General features: G+C 34.9%; 1 protein-coding gene across 1 annotated transcript in view; it reads right to left on the bottom strand.

The window, feature by feature from the left end:
- Positions 1-17245, bottom strand: part of LOC148946712 (cyclic nucleotide-gated channel beta-1-like) — a 64418-nt gene extending 47173 nt beyond the window's left edge. The window contains exons 1-5 of the mRNA XM_089096401.1: positions 17214-17245; positions 14233-14509; positions 10044-10177; positions 5124-5261; positions 227-499 (exon numbers count right to left, since the gene is read on the bottom strand). Of these exons, the coding sequence (XP_088952527.1) occupies positions 227-499; positions 5124-5261; positions 10044-10177; positions 14233-14509; positions 17214-17241 (850 nt within the window). The 5' untranslated portion in view covers positions 17242-17245. The remainder of the gene's footprint in view (positions 1-226; positions 500-5123; positions 5262-10043; positions 10178-14232; positions 14510-17213) is intronic.
- Positions 17246-17864: the final 619 nt, after the last annotated feature.

Below are 17864 nucleotides of genomic sequence, written 5' to 3' on the forward strand. Positions count from 1 at the left end.
TTTCATTTTTCAAGCCCAATATATAAATGAATCACACAGGAAATCAAAAGATCCAAAAAATACTTCATATTTAACATTTGACACTGATATATTTAACATTGACATATTTGACATCTGTTATATTTGATGTTGACATTTTTGACAAAAAAGATGCACTTTCGAAGAGTAAATAATAATTATTCATTCAAAGCTTATTTTCCAAAATTAAAAAAAAAATTAAGAAAACAAAAATATCCAACCTTAAACATCGGAGTTCGTACGTAGTTTATCATCATCTCTCTTTGGTCTTCCACCCAAATTCCGTCCCTAAGAAATCTCAGTCGTGTCTTAAATACGAGCATATCCAATACATAAATAAAATCACACAGATAGTCGAAAAACATCCATCTTATAAAATACTTGACATTTGCATTGACGAAGCATGTCCTATAAATTATACACCAGGAATTATAGACAAACGTGATTGATGTAATTGAAAGCCAAAATATGTAAAACCAACCTGAAAACAAACTGAGTTAGAAGTATAAGCTAGAAGAAGCAGAAGAAGCATAAGAAGTATGAGCTACATTAATTCAAAAGGGTTTATTGCCAATTTTCGATATGATTCAGATTTAAACCCACCAAACAATAATAACAAGCTTGAAAGGCTTCTAGGTCCATTTCAGTTTTATGGACCTCATTAGGATCTCAAGGAATTTACACCCGAGCAACACAATAGTCGCACTTGTGAATCAGACAAAATTGTGTACGACTCACCATCAATAGTATACCCACCACAATAATACACACCACTAAAACCATACTCCCCCACAATAATACACACCATCAATAACATACCTACGACAATAATACACACAACCAATAATATACATACTACCAATAATATATCCATCACAATAATACACATTACCAATAATGTGCCTTTAATTGGAAAAATGGAGGCAAATGACCAACCTAACACTGGTATTTTTCATATTTATCGACTTTTTTTTATATTAATTAATTTCTGCACAATCATCGTCAAATTGGGAAAAATGATGGCAAATTACGAAACAACACTCTTATTTTTAATATTTTAGTCATTAACCGTTAAAATTACTCATATTTTAATAATCAACTGTAATGCGAGTTGAAGCATTAGTTAATAAACCGTTCCAGGAACGCAGTTAATTCACATTAAATCACCAATTAAATTACAATTACAGCACGGAACTATTTAGCGGCTTAAACTCTTTCATTTTTCCCCAATCCTCACAAAAGAGTATACGCTCTCTTTCTATGTCTGTCATTCGGCAGGTTTTGATGCTGTCGAAGTAAGATTTCTGTTTAGAACAGGGCTCAGTAAAGAAAACTTTCACTACAATTACCATTAAATTTTACTATATGAGTTTGCACATATGTTCACACAGTGAGAGAGAAAAAAATCTCTTCTACAGTTAAATCAAAATCTGAGAAAGACATCCGAAACCCTTCCCCGAAGGCTTGGGTCTGTGAGCAATTTTAAGTTTAGATGTAGTTTGAGAGAGCCAAAGCTTTAAGGGAGTTATAATATTCTTCGAAAATCCAGCATAATCAGATATTCAGAAAAAAATAACAGTAGGAACAAGTGGGGAGGACGTTAAGACCTTCATTCTTTTTATAAATATACTTTCTAAATAATCTTTATTACATAAATATTAAAAAACTCTTTGTTGCATATTCACATGCTTCGTTTCTTTCTTCCATCACTTTATTCTAAGGACACACTAGCGTCTTTACGTGATAAAGGTAAAGCTAAAGAATACGGCATTGGACTTTACAGTCCCTACCGGCTGTGCTGATTTTCGTTTCTTGGCCCTTCAGCCAGGAAGTGCAATAGGGGTTGGGGGACAATCATCCTGTGCTTTCGCACACCCTTCCTGTTTATCTACCCCAGATTTCTCCAGGTACATTCAGAGCTGGGTCAACTCTGGCTGAGCTAACAGAGTCACGCCACTGACCCCCCTAAACCAAATAATTGGATAATCTAGGATTCGAACCCTCGCCCTCTCGAGGGTTCGTGATAAGGGGGCTTTACGTGAAAAGGCCAGTGCGTTAACGGATTTCACCGTCAGGATCAGGTCTATACTATTCCAGCAGTTAGGCCGATCATGTCGCGGAGGAGGGGAAGGGCAAATTAAAAAAGAAATAAATAACACACAAATTTTGTGAAAAATATGGGACAGTATGTGCTTAACCGTCAAATTTTGAGATTTCCTGGAGGGGTCAACCAAAACATATCTTAACTCCCTCTTTTAGAGGATGATATTTAACTTCATCAACTGAGGTCAATGGCTAACTCTACAAAACGCAACAGACATTTATATGCATTTTTGTTACGTTTTTACAAGTCGGATAAAAACTAAATACAGAAAAAACTTCAAAAACTCATCAAATGTATATTTATGCATTTTTATTCCTTTTTCAAGAGTCGGAGAAACACTGCAGTGGGGAGGGGGAGGAGGTCAAACACTAAACCCCTCCCCTGAATATGGCCTTGGCTCGACTTACGAGTATAGGAAGTGCAAATAAAAACAAGATAAAAAAGGTTAATTGTATGAAAGGTATGGCATAATGTAGATAATTGTAATTTTAGATATAATGGGAAAAACTTCAAGGTTTCTAGGGGAGAGAACCGGGGGAACACTTTTAATACACCATCATTGAAATGCCATGACTGCGTTAGCAACGTCTAAAGCTCGAGTATTAAGCATGCGATATATTGACAATCCGACTATAAGGTTATTTCTAACAACGACTGTAACTGTGATTTTTTTTCTTATTACATACTTCACGGCTCCATCACAGATGATGATTTGCCGCTAGTCTTGGTAATTACCTCATTTTCTAACACTGAGATATTTGTTATAACTTCTCTTGAACGCGTCAAGGGAAGGATTTGCCGGGATTACCTCTGCCGACAATCTATTCCATGTGGCAACCGACGGCCGGGCGAAACTCGTTTCCAGATATTCTTGGTGGGGAGTACCCTGCCCAAGGTAGTCCTGACGAGCTGTACTTCATCGAGTTGATCGCAAGGGCTTTGCTTTATCAGGAACAAGCTTCGATACCTCCTCTGATGGAGAGTTATACAAGTACTTGCAGAGAACCGACATGGACGCCACATTGAGACGTTCCTGGATCAATTGTGGGGTTTTAGCTTTCGTGTTGTCAGAGGTTGCTGCACGAACTGATATATTTTCAATGTGGTGGAGTGGAGCGATGTGGCTTTTTGGTGCACCAGCGAAGAAAAGACATGCATATTCCATGACAGGTCTGATGCACGAAGTGAAAAGTGGCAGAATAGAATCATCAGGGAGAAGACTTTTGCACCTTAGGATAACTTTTAACTTCTTGCAGCAAGAGGATCTAATTTTACTGAAATGTTCAGTCCATGAGAGATCTGAAGAAAAATTAACTCCAAGTAGGCGTAGTGTATCAGCGCGTGTTATTGCCTCTCCTTTGAAGACAAAATCAGGATGGGCCCTCATATTACATGCCTTAGAAATTAAGAGCTCTTTCGTTTTCGATGCGTTAAACCTTACAAGCCATGCATCTGCCCACGCCTCAATTTTCATCGTTTTTTTGCGATTGATGTTTTTGTTGTCGTGTCATCAGCAAAGTGGTGAGGTTTTTTCACAAAGTTGTCCCCTAGGTCTTTTATGAATACTAAGAAAAGAGTTGGCCCAAGAATACTTCCTTGTGGTTCTCCTGATAAAACTGGGTGTTCTTTTGATATGAAGCCGTCGAGTACAACTTGCAACTATCATTGACGAAGAAAGTCAGCAAGCACCTCAAATAGTCGACCATGAATTCCATAAGCTTTCAGTTTACAAAGAAGGCCCTTGTGCCATACACGATCAAAAGCTTTTGCGATGTCAAAGAAGATAAGGCAATTATCATACCCCTGAGAAAGGAGCTCAACCCACTCTTGATACTGTGCAATCAGACAGTCTAATGTTGACCGTTTTCTGCGAAAACCGTATTGCGTGTCTGCCAACAACAGATGTGACTCAAGGTACTCGATATTAGAATTCTTTTAATCTACAATAATTGCTATGTCTCTTTTACTACAAGTCAGTGGCTCGACCGATCAGTTTGGGAAAGAGGGGAAGAGCATTTAAAAAATACATAATGGCTCAGACATTAGAGATTTCTGAGGGCTCAAAGGGTAACAAGGATTTCAAATCTTGGGTGGTGAAAAAGTTTTAGTTCTGTAAATCATGAAAGATGTCTAACACCATGAAAACCTATTGTCCAGTACGTCCGGAATCACTGGAATCATTTTCCTTCGAAGATGAGGATGCATGTGATGCAACTGTGAATCACGAACTATGGAAATTGAAGTCAAGCGGCCTTGCATTGCCAGAATTGAAACAAAAATTGATATAATCTTCCATCTCTATGACAAATAATGAGTAACCGAAACACAAATTACAACTTTGTTAGAAACCTAACTGTTCGTAAAAAATTACTCAGAAATTTGAACTGGCATTTGTTGAGGCTTCGTGAATACTTAAATTATGCTTTACAATACATAAAACTATCATACATTATGCTTTCAAAACAAGTCTGAAAAAATTACAAATAGTTCTTCAAGAAAAATTCTTGAAAGACTAAGCAGCTTGCAGGAGTTTTGGATGCTTTATGGATGGAAGTCAGATGCTTTTATAGCCCTTCGTCAACTGCTAAAATTTGGTGACCATTGCACAAAGTTGATCTTTGTGTTGAATACAAAAGCTGAATACAATGAAATAGTTGAGAAAACGGTATTTCCAAAATACCAAAGATCAGATTTGATTCACTTTTATCTTACTATTTTTATCAAAAAATGCATGATCTTAAAAAATACTGATTACTTTTACACTCTTAATGAGCTGAAGGAGCTGAAATTTAGATTTATTTGGCTTTAAATATGAGCTATAAAATATTTAATAATTATTAATGGTGTTTGGATTTTGGTATATTCTAATTATTAAGTAATTTCTTGGAAGTATTAAACAAATTTTTAAAAACTTATTTCAAAATTTAACTTAATAAAGGTATATAAAAATATTCAAAAAATAAACTAATTTCTTAGAAATATTGAAAAAAGTAATTTCTACCTTGACCATCAATCGCTTTTGGAAACCTTAGGTGGCCCCACTGCCATCTTCTTTTTCCTTTTTTTGCTTCATAAGCTGTTGTCAAAGATTCCAGCTCATACCGGCTACTTAGCGGTGGAGGAGAAAACGATGTATATCCTGAAATCAGATTTCGATTATCAAAATCAATAATTTCGATAATCAAATGATTAAGAGCCCTAATCAGTATTAAGAGCCCTAATGATTAAGAGCCTGATTAAGAGCCGATAATCAATTATTTCGATTAAGAGCCCATTTTCTAAGTTGGCAGGAGTTGGAGCTTACAGCAAAACCCACTCACTAAACTCAGTTTTATGATTTTCGGATGCATTCCATCAGGGCAGTTTCCAGGATTTTTGTTTGGGGGTGGGGGGAGGGGTTACATAAAAAACTTTAAAAAACGTATCAAAACTTTGTTTATATGCTTTTTTTACGTTTTTAATAATCGGACAAGCATTTCGGGGGGGGGGGGTTAAAAACCACTAACTCTATCTCTGGACATGGCCGTTCATTCTAAATAATTAAAATTTGCCTGTTTGTTTTTTATTTCTCCAATATACCTCCAACCCCAAAATCAAGTGTGCATTCCTGCTAGGCAGATTATCAAAACTGAGCACCAGTTAGAGAGCTTGGTGATCCTGGAAGGCTTGTTGTCTTCGGAAACCTTAATAAAACTTGAAAGGCTAAGAAAATGTAAAAGTCATTTGATTTTTTTTTTTTCTGTTAACTCTTATTTTCTGTAAAGATACCTACTTCTTTTTGCATTATTTCCATTTTACGCTGTATAGTTGCACTTTTTTGCTAAATTTCTAGTCTTTAAGCATAATTATTGGGTTAAAAATCAAATGACTTTAAAAATAACTTAAAAGGGGTTAAAAAATAAGTTCTATAGAAAAACACATGGAAAAGTTAAAACGAGTTTGATTGACTTTTTAAAAAGTCAAACCATGAGACAAAATTGCAATAGTTGAGTTTTAGCGATTTTTCCTTTAATCTAAAGTTCTGAATTTTTTCAGAAATTTCTAATTTAAAGGCCAGAACTTTTCCTCTGGTCTAAAGTTAAAAAATCATTCATTTTTTAATTTCCATTTTGTAAGAAATATCAAAATAAATAATCGTGGCACGTTACAATCATGGCAACTTCAACAAGCTCTCCTCGATCCGTTCGATCTTGATCTCCTCGGGAACTCTAGATCCGTTATGCGGAAAGAAAATATTTGACAGCAAATAGATAATTTATAAGATTACTTATAAGATTGTTTAAAAGATTATATAGTAAATTGAATTATTAAGAAAGTTAGCCGAATGCCTCTTATCTTTTACCGATACGCCGATCCAACAAAAGCCAGGATTATTATCTCTACAAGCGTTCAAGGGGACCAAAAACCTAAGTTCACAGAGCCTTAACTTAAGACCATAATGATAGCTCTCAGCTTGATTTCAGTGGGGATTCAAAATCTCAAGCTCGTGGTTTCTGACCATGGTTCCAATGGTGCACATTTCATTAACATCCGCCGTAATTTTTTAGAAGTTTAAGCTCTTTTTTCAAGTTCACGAATATTTATTTCCGCAATAAACTTTTAATTTTCACAATAAATTTTTTTTCGCAATAAACGTGTTTCAGGAGTCATTTTTAACTTTGAATTACTTGACTTAAGGCTCCTGCCACGTTGGGGGTGGCGTAGAGAGCGTCACAACTCTGCTCCTCCAGGCTGACCGGTCTACTGCTATTAATGGGGCCTCTTCGACAGCGATGTTAGCTATCTCAAGGAATTTGTTGAGGCTATCCTTCCACCTTGTCTGAGGTCTGCCCCTCGGGCGAGACCAGCCATTAGCTTTAGCGTCAAAATCGTAGACTATTCGGGCTGGGGTTGTCGCCGGCATACGCAGGAGGTGTCCGAACCATCTGAGAGTACGGTGCGCTATTTGGACGGAGAACGGCACTTGGGAGGTGAGTGCGAGCAACCTTACGCGCTTACAAAATCGTCTCCGCTGCATAGAGGAGGACCGAGCCTACGGATGCATTATAAATTCGCATCTTCGTGCGCCTAGATATATGCGGCATTCTCCAGAGATTGTTGAGCCTTCCGATGATAGACGAGGCTTTTGAAACTCGGGTGCACACCTCTTCCTCTATAGAGCCTTCATTAGGCAGCACGGAGCCAAGATAAGTGAAGTTCTTTACAACTTCAACAGGAGCTCCGAAAACAGTTATGTTCTCAGGGGAGGAGACTGGGCTTGGGGGCTCAGTTGCCATTATCTTCGTCTTAAGACAGTTTATTTTCAGCCCCACTTTTGCTGCCTCTTCCTGTAGGACTTCCAGAGCGTCAGTCAACTGGTCGATCGAGTCAGCAACGAGACCAAGATCATCAGCGAAGTCAGCGTCCGTCAGAACGTGATCTCCAAACTGCAGACCAAAGGACGGGCGATTTGATGTTCGTGTCATGACATGGTGTATCACGCAATTGAACAGTTCCGGGGCGGCGGCACACCCTTGTCGTACACCGGTTGTAATGCCAAATGTCGTGCTCCGTTTGCCGTTGACTTGGACGCACTTTTTAACGAACTGGGGCAAAATTTAAACTTTAGCGTAAACAGCAAGGTGTTGGGGAGGGGACAACCCCCCTCATATACGTAATAATTTATGTTCGTTTTAAGTTTTAATGTTGCTCATTACTTTCAGTTGAAAAAACTTTACTATAAAGATAAAGCTATATAATAGTTATCGTTTTTGATCAAATTTGAATGAGGTGTTTTTCTTTCGCTAGAAAGCTATTTTTCAAGACACTTTTTTACAGTGGGGTGGGGTTACTCTATGTTGGGTTGAAGCTACGGCTGCACCCATGATGTGTCGGAGCGTTTTTTTCGTTTTTCTCATTCAATTTTTGGCTCATTTGTGTCAGCAGCGGTAGTAACACGTGCATTTTTTTGTTCTTAAAAGAGTATGACGCACGCAAAGATGGAGATTAAGGAAAAGATTAGGGAATTGAGAAAGTCTGAAGCCGCCAGAAGGGGCTGAAGGGGTTAAGGGGCCAACTCTCCTAAATCAGATTTTTACAGGAGTCTCATAATTTTCTACATTTTAAATGTAATCTAACTATTTTCGATACTTTATTCAAATTCGTGTCCCTACCATTGATATCCAAGTAGACTCCTGCGTAGTTTTATATTTATCCCCTTGGGAAAACTATTTGAATTCATTCAAAAACAAATGATTATATTCAAGTTGTAAGGCACGTTATACGCTATTATTATTATTTAAAAAATTAAAACAAATAAGCCTATATAATAAAAGAATACGATCAACAAAAGTGAAAAGAAAAATCAGAAAAAATAGAATAGAATATAAAATATACATTGAAAGAAATGGGGAGTATATCATAACACAGACATAAGCACAGATCACGAAAATTAAGTAAAAGGAAGGCATCATAGTTAAGCTAAAGGTTTGGGTGATTCATATTCCACCCTGTAGAAAAAAAGTATGATAGCATGTAGTTTGCGATTAAACATCATAAATATGACATTATGTATCACAAATTTGTGATTACATATCACAAAGCCTTTGTTTTTGATATATATTTTTCATAGTTGATACACTCCCAAGCAGATTTGTTAAATACTTGCAAATTTATCTCCTAGTTACCCCCCCCTCCCAGCGTAACTACAAAATAAAGAAAACGCAAAAGAACTCAAAACCAAACCTGTAAAAATTTTGGAGGTATTTGGACTTAGACAATAATCTAAGCAAGGGGATCCCCTCCAGAACCCCTAATGCTAAAGTGATTACCAAAATGATGGCTACAGCGTCAGAAGCAAAAACAATTGCCAAAATAAATGTATGGTGTTGGATCTAAACGGAAATTGTAACGTTGCAATCACCGTAGCCAAAAACCCCATTTAGGACAATTACAGGCCCCCATCTCGACCAACGAGGAAAATAACTTTTTCGCATGAGAACCAGTGATATGTTTCCTTTCTTTATCCGTTTTTTCTTCTTCGTCGGTAGAGAGGCACTGAAATGTCATAGAGAGGTGTTTAAGGAATTGAAGTTAACTATTATATACGTGCTTTTCATTAGTAACAAAAGTTAATATAAACATAAAATGGAATTTTTGACAAAAATCAAGGCATTAAGATAACTGTGATCGTAATAATCCCTTACCTTAGATCCACCTGTTCCTCCAGAGGCACCCGGGGCATCAAAGAGGGCCGCAAATCTTCCCGCAGGCTTCCTGCTTCCAGAATTTCCTCCCAATGAGGCTGGATTGAGATGTTCAGGTTTCGCAGATGTCTGGTACATTGGGCCCATTATGTTTCTTGGTTTGTCTCTACGGCGTGAACCCGACAGTTACCAGTGGAGGGCTGTATTTGGTAGCTGGGGATTGCCCATACGCAGTTCGTGGCCAAGGTATCTCAATCGGAAAACTCTTATGACATCTAGTATGAGAGGCTGACCCGCTTTTATCACGGATGGACTGGTTAGTTAGCCAATGCTGTCAGTGGATGTTGATAATTTTTCTGAGACATGTATTCTCGAAAGCAAGAATTTTCCTCTCCTGCTTATTTTTCAAGTGCCAGGTTTTGTTTTGCGTAAAGCAGAACTGACATGACGTTCCTATTAAACAGTATAAATTTCACCCGTAGAGAAAAGCTTTGGGACGCCAAACGTTCCGTAGTCTATTGAAGCCTCCACAGGAGATCAAAAAACGTCGTTACACGTTGAAATAATTAATTCAATAGTAATACGAATATCTCAGAGCTTCGGATGGCTTTTATGAAACATTATCTTATTCTATTATTATTTTTCGCTAAAAGCAGCACTATTTGTATCAAATATATTTAACAGAGCAGGAAAAACATACCAGAAAAAGAATTGAAGAGAGGAACAGAAAAAAAAACCTTTTAGTGACGCATCTGTGGAAGGAGTGGGCGGTTGAGTTAGTCGCTGTCTCACAGACTCCGCTCTTTGAAAAAATGCTTTTGCAAGCTTGTGCATTTGCTCTGATACAAACGGAGATTTTTCAATGAGGTCACTTGAAATAAAATAAACATAGATTAGGATCAATTATAGGTTCTTAGAACCATTTTAGAACTGAACGATTTCACAAACATTATTTTGTAACTGTAATACACGTAGGATACTCCACCCAAAAATGTAAATAACTACAGGCGGTCCCAAAAATCTAGCTTATTTTTGACGATTGATGACCTATAAATTTAGTTCGTAAAATTAAAACGACGCTTAAAAATGCAGAACTAAACGTATTTTTAGAAGTAAAAATTATTAAAGTGGCACTGGAATTAACAAAACCACAGTTTCTAATTTGATCCAGAAGACGCTTCTAAACTGCAAAATTCTGAAAATACACTTGTATTCACAATTCTTTCCACGAATTATTTCGAAATACTTAAATCATTACTGTTTTTTTGTTTTTGTTTTTTTTTCATCCACCACCACTTAACTGAAAATGGGGTGGATACGATTTAGCAGCTTTTGAAATTGACGCGTCGGCACTTTTTCTGACGGCGAAATTATCCTATGAGTGAAATAATTTTAATTAATTATTAATTAGAAACATTTCCTCCTTTTAAGGTTAGGTTCAGTCCACAATTTTTACGAAAAAGCTTTTTGTTTTAAATCTAATATTTTTTTATCAGGCTCAAAGTTTTTTTTTTTTAAATAGTAGTTATATGGGCTAGTAGATCTTATTAATGATTGTAACCAATGTTTTGTATCAATTATCAAATATATAGACAATTCTTTAACTGATATTTGTAATATTAGTTAACTAATAAATATTTTAACTATATATTTAATACAGAATCTGTTGAATTCTGATTTCTCAAATTCAGAGATGGCAACGAGTTGGATTGGTTGTAATACTAAGGAAAACCGTTGCTTCTTTAAAAGTAAAAACTATTAAAGTGACACCGGAATTAACAAAACCACAATATTTAAAGTCGATCCGGAGGATTGCTTCTGCAATCAGGCACCAGCATGACATCCTGTTACTCTAATGAGTGAAAAGTTGCAGCAACAGAATCTTCCATGATAGCTCGTGAAGAGTTATATTTCCTGATTCCACTATAGACAACGTTTTTATTCTTATTTACTTCAGACTCTACCTTACTGGAGCGAGTGTATGCCTTTTCTGAAAGTATTTGTGCATATTGCTTACGGTCTTCAAGCGTATTTCTCTTGTCTTTATTCCCGGTCATAAGCGAAGCTCGGGTATTTTCTGAAATGAAAAACTTACCATTTCCTTTCTTATCTTAGCTTCAGTCTCAATTTTAAGATCTTTAGAGGGGACAATAAGTTTACTAGGGAGAGCTGCTCGCGCTGGTAATGATTCCATAAGAATATACGTAACTTATACCAAAAATTCAGAAGAAGACACAATATTATTTTTGATAAATCGAGACCTTCCTTCAAATGATAGGTACTTAGTTTTTTTGTAGGTGAATATAATATTGACGATGATGAAACCACGGAAAGGTTCCATCCCCTCCCCTATGTATGTGTCTTTTGCCCGCCTTGGGATTCAAAACTAGAGCTTAAAATTTCTGGGCTAAGCTTGATCCGGATTGGCTATTAGAGATGTTTTTCCTTGATTGCTTCGTTTTCCTGTAGGTTGTTACACCGCTATGTTTTCCCTACGCAAACCGGCGACAAAGCCAATTATATAGTTAGGTTTTCTTATAATTTTTCCGTTTTCCTTATTAGCCCTTTCCTTCCATTTTGCCCCTTACTTATTTTCTTATTCCTTATCTTATATTACTTATCTTATTTCTGTCAGATTACTGATGGACTAGAAGGTTCTAACAAAGGCAACTATATAGTTTGGTTTTCTTATATTTTTTTCCGTTTTCCTTATCAGCTCTTCATTATATTTTCTTCACCATAATTTCTTCACCATAATCAGCAATTGCAAAACATTTAGATTTTATTTTATTTTAGATTCTTGTTATTTTAGATTCTATTTTATCTTGTTATTTTAGATTCTATTATAATTTTGCGTTATTTTAGATTCTATGACACATTTTGAGAATAAATTTTATTTCCATTTAAAGAAAGACAAATTTTTATGACTCGTGAGATGCGACTCTGGTACCACGAATTAACTTAAAAAGCGTTTAAATGAAGAAAGAGACTATATAAAAAAAAAACCAAGAAATACACGAAAAAAAATCCAAGAAAATCCAAGAAAATCCAAGAACAAATCCAAGAAAATCCAAGAAAAAAATCCAGATCGCTCTACTGAACTTAGAATGAATAGCTGCGCTCAAAGTGAACTCTCAGTCTCCTCTCCAAGGGTAGATCTTGGACCTTCCTGAGTGACGAGAAATCCATTACAAAGGTCTTAGCCATGATTCCAACAGTAGTTGTAGCATAGTAAAGTGCAAGCCATGGTCCATAGTATTATAAATTTTAAAAACGAGATTTCAAAGAAAATTCCTAGTGACGAATATTTCCAGGGTTTGATATTTCCAATTAAGTAATGTAATTTGTTTATTTATTTCCTTTGTGAATATTTCCAATTTTCACCCAAATTGAATTGAACTGTAGTTTTTTTTACGACGAGAAAGCTTTGAGAATTTAAAAAAAGCTTATAAATGAATTTATTAATTTTATTTTAAACTGACATAAAACTATTTCCGATGGTAAACCATTTCGACGAATATAATAGCAAAAAAGAAGTAAAGGATGAAAAAGAATTTTTTAGAATAAAACTTGTAAGAATATTTGCAGTGAAATTTAAAGTAAAAAATTAAGAAGTCTTCCAGTTAATGTACGTCTATACATTAACAGCGTTCAATAAGCTTATTGTAACTGATTTTTGTATTTTTTTGCATTTTTTGCAATAGCCAATCGCAATTATAGGATTACTTTCAAAAGCCCTTATTGAAACTTATTTAAATAATTATTTACCTATTACGCTTGATAGCTCAATTTGTCCTTTTATTGTTGACGGATTTTTGGGAAATAATGCAGGGAATCTTGATTTTCGAATAAAAAATTCAACTTTTTTGAGTTTTGGCTCCTATTATATCATAATTGAGTAACACTACGAATAGAAAGCAAGAAAGTACAAACTCTTCCAAATTAAAATATGGAACAAGCACTTTCTCAACATCCTAGAGTCCCACTTTTTTTATTTATTTTTATATAGTATAAAAAATTTTATAAGCATAAAAAAAAGATATTGATATTAAAAAAAACGTAACTTTTAATGGTTGTAAAAATTTTAAGTTACTTCGGTGATTTTGATTTTGAAAAAGACATTTGAGAATTCCTTACATTTTATGTATTTAAATTGCTCTAGCTTCAAAGGTAAACTTTTAACAGCAAATAAAAAAAAAATACTGAATTTATATAATCTCTACGAAGTGTTTTAAAGGAAGCGACAAAGCACGAACTGTTCGGCAGTATAAATATTATAATATAATATAATATAATTTTTTTTATAATATTTATGCTGTATATAGAGGTGACATTTTATCTTGACAAGGTAGCAATATTATTTTTTTTTTGCGTAGATAATTTCGGAGACCATACTGCCTTTCCATGACGATAAATAAAAGTTCAAAATAGGGATAAATTCCTTTTTAACAGACAGTGTATAGAAAATTCAGAAAAAATACCAGATACTTCGGTCACATATACAGTGACGTAAAAAGATACTTCATTTTTCTAAGAACGGGAGCTTTTATTAGCTTTTTCAAAATAAAATGCCATAAAAGATGGACATTATCAATTGGTTCTCAAACTTATTAATCACTGCATCCCTTTTTACCCACAAAACATTTTAGGTACCCTTTTTCAGTTACCGGTACTAAGTAAACTATAGCTAAAGTGTAAATAAAATTGCCAGTCCTAGAGTTAAAGGGTTGTTTTATTTTTTGCTGGCCGGTAGCGTATCCCTAAAAATTTTGCGTACCCCCCAAAGGGTACATGTACCACAGTTTGGGAACCACTGGATTTTATCCATTAATACTAATATAAATAAAATAATTTAAAATATAATATAATGTAAACTAATTAATATAAAATATATTAGTATAAAAAAATACATTACTTTGCCCTTACCTCAGTTCTGGGGCCTCGCCACAATTGGATTCAGGGGGTACGGAGTTGTAACGCTGGTACCTTTTCTTTTTCATTTGTGTTTGAAAGGGCGAGTCTGAAGAATCTAGAGAAATCGCTGGAATTTTCATTTTTGAAGGTGTAGAACCTCTTGAAGCGTCATCTTTTAAATTAGCATCAGCATCAGGTAATGTCAGAGCAGTATGCTGATCTTTTCTTTTCCTGAGTCCATAATCAGACTTGACTGGTCGAACTTGTTTTACACGGTTGATTTTCAAACCTAAAATATGGTCATCGCCGTGAGATGGTTTTTATTCTGGGTGTGGGTCTAAAGGAGAGATGTCAGTTTTTATTTTCTTGATTTTTTGTCAGATTTTGCGTTCTCATTTCTTCTTACTTTTCAACTATTTTTTTCACATTTCTCGTTTTCTTTATATGCATCTAATTCTGTTATATTTCAATTTCCGTTTCCTATTCATCCCATTTCAATTTGTCCCAATCATAGGTCCTGGTTCTTATATACGAGTGACTCGTTTAAGAAATTTTTCAGCATATTAGCGTCAGTTTTCTTCCTTTTTTAGACCATCATTTTTCCCTTTCTTCCTGATTTTCTCGTAGTTTTTCGTCGTTTCTTACTTCTGTTGTCTGCGTTTAACCATATTTCGTTTCTATCTAGATATAAAGTATATAATATTCTTCTTTTTTTAGATTATTTTTTGTAATTTTTTGTGTTTTGTGTATTTCTTGTAATTACTTACTTTTTCATTTTTAAAAACTTTATTTTAATTAGGATATTTTTTCCATTGTCTTTAGAAAAATGTTTGTCTCTAAGCTTCATCAAATGAAAAAAAAACAAGTTTTTTCTCAACTGAAAGTAAGGAGCAACATTAAAACTTGGACTGAGCGGAAATTATTACGTATATTTGAGTGGGGGGTTTCACCCTCCTCAACACCTCGCTCTTCACGCTACAGTTTTCGGCACTTTGAAAAAAATTACTTAATGTTCTAGTTAAACGACTCTTGTGTTCCAGGAGTCGTTTTTAACGATATGGGTCAAAATTTAAACTTTATCGTAAAGAGCAAGGTGTTGAGTAGGGGACAACCCCGCTCACATACGTAATAATTTTTGTTCGTTTTAAGTTTTAATGTTGCTCATTACTTTCAGTTGAAAAAACTTGTTTTTTTATTTAATTTCTGATCGATTTTTAAATAACGCCAGGATACCTGGCTGCCCCTCCACGGGAAAATCCCCTCCCCACAGAAATATCCTCTAGACAATTCAATCCTGGTCAAATTTTACCCCGGACAATTACCCTTAACATCTTCACGCATAAAATTGAATCTGTAAAGAGAAAGCAAGACATATAAAGAAATTTTGTACAGGAATTCTGGCAAATTCACCCAGTTGAAAATTTCCCCGGATACGGCTTTGCTTGTTACATACGCATATAGCCGTGTTGAAAACGAGATGTCTACATAAATCAGGTACGGTAATGCCCGATAAAGACATCTGTTGATAGAAAAGCTAACTTTTATGTATGACATGGAGTTTCTCTTAACTTCAATGTCACGCTTGTATTTTAGAAGCGAACAATGAAAATAGCAAGAAATTGGTTTGGAGAGCTTGTACCAAGACTAATTTGTTTTCAATTAATGTCTACAATAGTAAATGTAGTATATGTGGCATACGCGGTATAAATACTAAATCTTCAATCTTTTGTCAGGGTCCTGCTACAAATAGAAAAACCTATTGAAGCCATCACCCTTTATATTTTCAAAAAATACCTTAACTCTTGACTCTGATTGGTCAGTCAAAAATTTAATGCTTGAAAGTTGAACAATGATCAATTTGAGACCTTATGAACGGTGTAGATAATTGGCGCTGTAGTCATGCGCAATTTCAGTTTTATCGACTATTATGACTATAATGTGGTCCGGGCATAAAGCTCGCCCAACCTACTGGTACTATAAAAAACAAACTGACTTCGTCAGTAACACATACTTTACTTCAAATAGGTGGCATTTCCGTCACTATGAAATACTGGCTCATAAGTCGGTATCTGGTTGTTTTATAGTCCCTGCATGTAGGGAAATTTACCCGTTCACGCCTTTTTATTGAGAGAAATTGAGTTATTTTTTCTGCTCTTTATTCAGAGCATTTTTTCTGAGAGCATTAGGTAAAAGAGGGAGGGGCATATCTTAAAACCTGAAACAGGAAATGTCTTGCTAATACAACTTTTTAATGATTCAAAGTGGCTCATTTAGAATTCGTTATTCAAAAATAAAAACATTTGTTTTTTATAGTACCAGTAGGTGGGGCGAGTTTTATGCCCGGACCACATTATAGTCATAATAGTCAATAAAACCGAAATTGCGCATGACTACAGCGCCAATTATCTACACCGTTCATAAGGTCTCAAATTGATCATTGTTCAACTTTCAAGCATTAAATTTTTGACTGACCAATCAGAGTCACGAGTAAAGGTATTTTTTGAAAATATAAAGGGTGATGGCTTCAATAGGTTTTTGGTTTCAAAGTTTGGTAGTCACAAAAATAAAAACATTTTTTTTCTGCTTTCTAGAACATTCTAAAAAGATCGTCAGTTTTATTTACAAGCTCAACTACAGTCATGATTATGAATCAACCTTGTTTCTGACGGATCAACACAGCAGTCATGTGCAATTTTGTGTTTATCCATATTTGTGGCCATAGCCTGGCTTGCGCATTAGGCAGCATAACCACAGATGTAGCCATAAATTTGTATATTAAAATATTACTCACCGTCCAGTGATTTAAAGTAGATTTTTAATTGACAGAGCACCAGGATTTAAAAATTTTTGTCACTGCAAAAAAAAAAGTATATACATACATACATACATATATAAATAAATATATATATATATATATATATATATATATATATATATATATATATATATATATATATATATATATGTTTATAAAATCTGCTTAAATAGCGTACGTTTATTACCAGTACTATGAGGTCTCATATCAGACATTATTGGCCAATTTAAAATCACAGATGAAGATCTAATCTATACTGAAGATCTGTCGTAATTTGCCGCCGAGATTAAAACTGTAGTCATTGGAAACGGAGAGATACAGGTTATATTAGTAGCTTCAAAGAGTGTCTCTAGGAACTTTTTTTTCAATCTAGTTGTGCAGCGAAGCCAAAATACTGCTTTCATAGTTTTTATCGTAATCATAAGAAATGTTCCTCTAAAATTCGTAATTTATCGAACCAATTTTCGGAAAATAGCTTGTTTTTAGCCAACAAAATAGCATGACGAAGATACTAAACCAAATTGTCTTCACTCTAAAATAAGCTACATAGAAATCATGTAAGGTCAGACGTTGAAACGGGAATTCTTCATCTGAAATCATGAAAACTAAATTACAAACTTCTTCTAGATTTCCTGGACATAACTCTAGAAAAGACGATCTCAAATTCTAAAATTACAACCTTATGACTTACTGTGAAATTTTTGATTTTCATAGTTTCTTGGAATATTGTATGCAAATCTTGGATAAAAAAATATACTGAAACGAGTTCAACCGCAGCACGACCCATACTTAAGATCGGAGTGGGGGATGGAGTCTAGAACTTTGCCAT

This window comes from Artemia sp. Qi Xiang Cuo, chromosome 11 (genome assembly GCF_049724085.1).
Source record: "Artemia sp. Qi Xiang Cuo chromosome 11, ASM4972408v1, whole genome shotgun sequence".
NCBI classification, from domain to species: Eukaryota; Metazoa; Arthropoda; class Branchiopoda; order Anostraca; family Artemiidae; genus Artemia; species Artemia sp. Qi Xiang Cuo.